General features: G+C 43.8%; 1 protein-coding gene across 1 annotated transcript in view; it reads left to right on the forward strand.

Annotated features, from left to right (window-relative positions):
* The window catches only part of Ei24 (EI24, autophagy associated transmembrane protein), a 17,247-nt gene that overhangs the window by 5,437 nt on the left and 5,006 nt on the right, over positions 1 to 6,804 (forward strand). The window contains exons 4-7 of the mRNA XM_012516947.2: positions 3,172 to 3,320; positions 3,819 to 3,879; positions 6,106 to 6,172; positions 6,700 to 6,797. Coding sequence (XP_012372401.1) covers positions 3,172 to 3,320; positions 3,819 to 3,879; positions 6,106 to 6,172; positions 6,700 to 6,797 — 375 coding nt within the window. The remainder of the gene's footprint in view (positions 1 to 3,171; positions 3,321 to 3,818; positions 3,880 to 6,105; positions 6,173 to 6,699; positions 6,798 to 6,804) is intronic.

Here is a 6,804-nt window from a genome sequence, read left to right on the forward strand (position 1 = left end):
TGGCTGGCATGTGCTGGGGGATTGAACCGCGGTCCCTGATGCTTTGCTAAGCTTGTTCTAAGTAGGTGCTTTAGACCACTGAGCCATCTCTCCAGCCCCCTGCCCCTTGGTTTTTTGAGACAGGGTCTTGCCATGTAGTCTAGACTGGACTTGAGCTTGCTACGCTACCCAGGCTGGCCTGGGAGATTCTTGTGCTTTAGCCTCCTGAGTGCTAGGATTACAGGTGTGAGCCACCGTGCCCTGCCCTGACCTGAGAGCGGTGTTTTATTTACCCTTGTGTTTCTAGATTTAATATGGATACAGGAAATATTACAAGTATTTAATGAATACTGAAGACAATAACTTGATATTATAGTATGGATATTGGCAGAGTGATTAGAAACTTTGGTACCCGTCCTACTCGAGATTAGTTTGGGCAAGAACTGATGGGTGCTAAATCTAGAGGGGGAATTTGATGAACAGGGTATTTGTGTGGTCTCCAGAGTGCCTATAGCTTGCTTATTCATTGGGAGAGGAAAAAAATTCAGCTATATAATAGAGAAGCTGCTTGTGTAAAATTAAGATCACCACAGGGCAAATAGCCACTGTGTGCGTCTTGATGTGGTACCTTGAAGGAAACACCATCTCTTCTGTGATATTCCTGCAGAAAGGAGCTTAACCTGGGTCTGATCATGAGGAAATGAACTAAAGCTCTGAGGACATTCTATAAAATAGCTGCTGTATGCTTCAAAGAAAGACAGGCTGGGTATGGGGGCACATCTGTAATGCCAGCATTCTGGTGGTTATGGACAAGAGGATTACCACATGTTCAAGGCCAGTTTGAACTACATGATAAGATCCTATCTCCAAAAAAAAAAAAAAAAAAAAAAAGGCTAAGGCTCATTTAGATGGAGCTTTATTTTTCTTTTTTGCCTTAAAAAAAAAAAAAAAAATTATTGGGGGCAGGGAGATAGCTTAGTAGAATAAGCTCTTGCCTGGCAAGCACAGGGTCCTGAGTTCAATCCCTGATACTGCAAAAAAAAAAAAATTACTTACTTGGTGTGGGGTCTCACTACATAGCTCGGACTCGTAGTAATCCTCCTGTCTCAGTCTCCTCAGCACTGGGATTACAGGTGTGCACCACCACAACTGGTTTCAGGATGGCCCATCCTGCCCAGGGTTCTGGGGCCAGCATGGCATGCAGTATTAGGGATCAAACTTGGGTCCTTGCACTTGCCAGGCTGGTACTTAGACCAACAAACTGTCTCCCTAGCCCAATTTTTTTGTCTTTTTGAGACAAGGTCTTACTGTGCAGTTCTGACTGACCTTGAACTCACTTTGTAGCCTAGGCCGTCTGACACTCACAAAGCTCCTCCTGCCTCAGCCTCCCAAATTCTGGGATTACAGGTGTGCTCACTGTAGGAGTCCCCTCCTGGTTCTCATCTTGCCCCAAGAAGTCTATATAATCCCAGAAGTACAAGTTATTGGAATCCCATCAAGTTAACTACACACTAAGACATTTATAATAACTGGGGAGCCAAGAAGCCCTAAGTCCAGCCATGAAGATGGCTTTCAGGAACTAAGAGACCAACCCAGGGCCACACTTGAGGTTTATTTAGCTGAGAAGGAGGAGTGGCATGAGGAAGAGAATTGTGGGATGTAGGTGAGTACTGTGAGCTGGGCTAGATAGATGGCTTGCATTTATCTGTGTCATATGCAGAGAAAGTAGTCTACTTTATGCTATTGAGCTAGTATCTAATGTTTTGGAGGTCTGGTGCTTCAGCTCTGATGTAGTATTTCAAGCCCCAGGAAGTCATAGCCTCTGTCTCGAGGCTCAATCTTAGTTGGTGGCATGGAGCATTGGTTCTTCCTCCTGTCTCGACCTGGCTCACACTAAAGAGCAGCAGTTGTAGGTTACCAGGGAAACACGCAGGCCACCTTCAAAGACTATCCCCAGCACCTTGGCTAGACCAGTGTATATTGCTTAAGGCCAATTGACAGGCTAAAGAGAAGTCCTAGCCAGTTCTGTACATACCAGTATAAGGAAGTAGGGTCAGGCTCAGCCAAAATGGAGAGAGTCGCTCTTCTTTTAAGGAGAGCTACTCGTGGTCCTCCACACGCACTATTCCCTGCCTGATGTGGATTTAAACAGACCAAAAGGCCAGGAGATCCCTTTAATACCCGCACTCTTGGGAGGCTGAGGCAGGAGGATCACAGTACGTTCCAGGCCAGACTGAGTCACATGGTGAGTTGAGGGCAGCCTGAGCTATACTGTGAGACCCTGTGTCAAAAAACCAAGCAAAAGGGCAAAGTTAAGTGTATGCGATGCTGGCCTAATCTCTTGAGAAATAGTGCCACGGCACTCACTTTTTGGAACAACTGGCAAAACTGCACATTAAAAGTTTTTCAAGGGGCCGGCGAGATGGCTCAGTGGAATAAGCGCTTCCCTGGCAAGCGCAAGGGCCTGAGTTCAACCCCCGGTTCCGCCCCCCCCCCAAAAAAAAGTTTTTCAGTATTAAATTGCTTGAATTGATAACCTGTGGTATGAAAATGTTTTTAGAAAATATCACACTGGGGCTGGGGAGATGGCTCAGTAGAATAAGTGCTTGCCTGGCAAGTGCAGGGGCCCAAGTTCAATTCCCAGTTCTGCCAAAAAAGAAAAAAAAAAATGTCACACTGAAAAAGGCCTTTAGCAATCTACTCAAATGATTTATTAAAAGTATATGCATCTTAGCATGCAAAACATTAGGCAGATGAAAATAAAAGGTATTTGGAAGTTATCCATTATTTTTGCAACTTTTCTGTAGACTGGGAGTCATTTAAGAAAAGGAAATTGAGTGCTAAGTGGTAGAGTGCCTGCCGAGCATGCACAAAGCCCTGGGTATATCCCTAGCCCCGGAAGACATTAGGAAGAGGAAGGGAGGGGGGAAAAAATCAAAGGTCTCTTTTTTTAAATTCTTTTTTTTTGTTTTTTTCGTTTGGTTTTTTTTTTGGTTTTTGGCGGAACCAGGGATTGAACTCAGGCCCTTGCACTTGCCAGGGAAGCACTTATTCCACTGAGCCATCTTCTCAGCCCCTCTTTTTTATAGTAAAATTAGTTCTGTAGATTCCACTGTTACTTTATTTTCCTCTATGTAACTTTGGAAAGTCTCATATAATCCATAATTTTCCTATTTAAAAATATCTTTATAGGGAATCAAAGACTCCATCTGGGGCATTTGTACCATCTCCAAGATAGATGCTCGGATCCAGCAAAAGAGAGAGGAGCAGCGCCGAAGAAGGCCTGGTGGTGTCCTGGCTCAGAGGAGAACCCAGAGTATAGAGCGGAAGAAGCAAGACAGGTGAGACTTGCAGCCCCCGTCAGAAAATGTCTCAGGCTAGGTGCTTGGGGGTGTGACTGATCTTAGCATAGCACGAATACCCTACATAGGAAGTTTCAGCAGTCCGGCTCGGCTTGAACTCAGTAGGTAGTCCAGGCAGGCCTCAGACAGCAATCCTCCTGCCTCAGCCTCCTGCATGATGGGATTACAGATACAGGTTACCACGCCTGACAGAAAAGTGGTTATTAAGGAATATTTTTAATTTTTTCTTAGTGATTGTATTAGAATATTGGGAGAAGGGGTTGGGGAGATGGCTCAGTAGAATAAGTGTTTGCCTGGCAAACGCAAGGGTCTGAGTTCAATCCCCAGTTCTGCAAAAAAACAAAAAAAACAGAATATTGGGAGAGTAAGGTACTGCAAATAATGTGTCAGCAAAGGAAGGCATAGAAATGGTGGGTTACTGAGTATGGCTAGGAAATCCACTATCTCTTGTGTGCTAAAGACTGTGACCTTTTCCAGCGAGTCATGCATTGTTAGAAGAATTTTCCACTGCTGTGCTTGGAATGGTGGAGTATTCTGGGTAAGTTCTCTCTTCAAATTCTAGATGTCTCATAGGCATCTTTAGATTGTTGCTAGGTTAGTGGTCCTAAATGTTTGCTTAAAACACTAAGACATTAGCTTTTAACTGTGTACACACACTTAAGATTATAACTTAGGAGTCTGTGTACTTACAGGGATTTTATTCCTATTCCAGATAGAATATACTATTTTTTCTGTTCATGATACTGGGAATTGAACCCAGGACTTTGTACATGCTAGGCAAGATCTCTGCCACTGAGTGACATTCTCCTGCCCACCCTTTTTGAGAGGGAGCCTCACTATGTAGTTTTGGATGGCCTGGACTCGTTGTGCAGCCCAGGCTGACCTCAAACTCTCAGTGATTCTCCCGCTTCAGCCTTGAGTGCTGGGAGTATAGGTGTGTGCTGCCTTACCTGGCTCGTAAATGTTATTTTGATAGGGTCTTTTTGAAGCTCAGGCTGTTCTTAAATTTGCAAGCCGCCTGCTTCAGCCTTCTGAGTAGCTGGAATTACAGGCCTATCACAACTGTGTCTGGCTTTTTTTTTTTTAATGAATCATTGCCAAGCTTTAGTAGTCTTATACATTGATAGTAGTCTTATCCATTGATACTGTGTAGGCTTTTTGGCAAAGAGATTTATGGAGATCAGAGGAGAAGGGCAGATAGAGCTGAAGAAGAGCAAGGCTGTCCTTTTGGGTCATAGTAATTGGGTAGGATGGATTTTTTTTTTTTTTTTTTTTTTGAGATAGGTCTCATGCGGTCAGGCTGGCCTTGAACTCACTTTATAACTCAGGCTGGCCTCTAATTCTTGGTGATCCTGCTGCCTCAGCCTCCTGAGTGCTAGGATCACCACACCTGGCTGGGTGGAATTCATCAATATGGAAACCCAGGGCAGAAAAGGTTGCCTGTAATTAACTGAGAACCAGCATGGTTTTAAGTGAAATTTTGCATCTTTGAAGAGTAGGTAACTTAAGTGTTTCCTTTGACTTGGAATTCATTGTAATTCCGTTTATGTGAACATTTCACAGATGCTGTTAGATGTTAGCTTTAGATTTACTTTGTAAATATTTACTGTGTACTTAGTATATGCCTCTGTGTCTTGACTTGGATACTGCTTAAAATAACCTCGCCCACCCCACCCAGTTTCACTGTTGTGTAAGCAGTGTCAAGTCTGCATGCTCAGTTCTGTACTGGAAAATAGAAATGGTGTGGTTTTGGTGTTTCTTCAGGTCTCCTGATGGGGTGGGGGAGTGTCATGCAGTACTAGGTATGGCATTGAGTTAAATCTCCAGCTCTTATTTTGAAATGTAGTTTCACTAAGTCAGTAAGTTGCCCAGCGGGAATGCTGAGACTATAGGCATGCCCCATCATGCTTGGCTAGGTTTCCTGTTTTGTTTTTATATTTTGCTGTATTTTAGTTGTGTGTGTGGTGTTTTTTTTTTGCTCTACTGGCGATTGGGCTCTGGACCTTGTGCTTGCCAAGCAGACGCTTATGTGGCTAAGCTATCTCCCTGGCCCTTTTTGGTATATTTTATTTATTTATTTTTTATTTTAACATTTATTGTGTGTGTGTGTGTGTGTGTGGCCATCTCAGCCCACCAGGGGGCGGGCTGGCTGGCATGTGGTGCTGGAGGATTGAACTGCGGTCCCTGTGCTTTGCCAAGCTTGTTCTAAGTAGGTGCTTTAGACCACTGAGCCATCTCTCCAGCCCCTTTGGTATATTTTAAATATTTTTTGAGACAAAATTTTGCTATGTAGTTCAGGCTGGTCTTGAACTCACAGTGTAGCCCAGGCTGGCTTTAAACTTGCTTCCAACCTCCTACCTATGCCATCTGACCCTTGGGATTACAGATGTATGCCACCACGCCCAGCTAATCTTCCTGATTTTTTTTTTTTTTTTTTTTGAGATAGTGTTTCACTGTGTAGTTCAGGCTGGCTCAGACCTGCGGTACTCCTTTGGCCTCAGCCCCAAAGTGCTGGGATTATAGGTTGTGCCACTATGCTCAGCCCTGGTTATTTTTTTTTAGGGACTTTTTGTTTTTCTTTTTTGGTACAAAATCAAGCTCAGAGCCTTGCACCTGCCAGATAGACACTGTGCTGCTGAGCTCTATCCCAGCCCTAGTCCTCCTGATTTTTAACAGGCACCCTATCTGGAAAATCATCAAGCTGAAATTTGAAACTCTTAAAGAATGGCTTTGGACACTCACTTTATTGCTTCTTCCTTTTTAGTTAAGTCTCCTTTTGTTTTATCGAGTATTTATTCCTGTGCTTCAGTCAGTAACAGCCCGGATTATTGGTGAGTATATGCCTGGTTTTGTTCTGTGTGCCGGGAAGGGAGTAGGAAATGTTTCTCGTCCCCCTCAGTTTATGGTTGTTGAGCATTTCCTATGGATCAGGAGCTTTAGATGTTTTTAACTCAGACATCTCAACCCTTTGAGAAATGCACTCTTGTTCTGTCTCATCAACAGTTGATGAGGAAATGGAAGTTAGTTACCATGGTTAAACCATTAGTAAATGGCAGCGCTGGGATTTAAACCCGGGTGGTTTCCTCCTAATTGTCTACTATTAATAACTGACTTCTCAGTGTCACCCTGTGGGCAGGTTTGTTTCGAGATGAGCAGCACCTTTAGGTCTGGTTACTCTGAGGGGAAGGGCACAGAATGTGGTGTGTGTATGGTGGACAAGACTGAGCCAAGTAGAGTGGTGATGCTGGAGAGAACGATGTGAGAGGAAAAAAGAATAGGCAGAAAACCAGAGTACCATATTTGGCTTCCTGTTTTTTCTGTTTCTCCACTTGAGCTAATCACACTTTGCTCTTTTTAGGTGATCCGTCCTTGCATGGAGATATTTGGTCTTGGCTGGAATTCTTCCTCACATCAGTTTTCAGTGCTCTTTGGGTGCTCCCCCTGTTCGTGCTTAGCAAAATTG

The sequence above is a fragment of the Octodon degus genome, unplaced genomic scaffold, assembly GCF_000260255.1.
Source record: "Octodon degus isolate 3935 unplaced genomic scaffold, OctDeg1.0 scaffold00136, whole genome shotgun sequence".
Classification (NCBI taxonomy): domain Eukaryota; kingdom Metazoa; phylum Chordata; class Mammalia; order Rodentia; family Octodontidae; genus Octodon; species Octodon degus.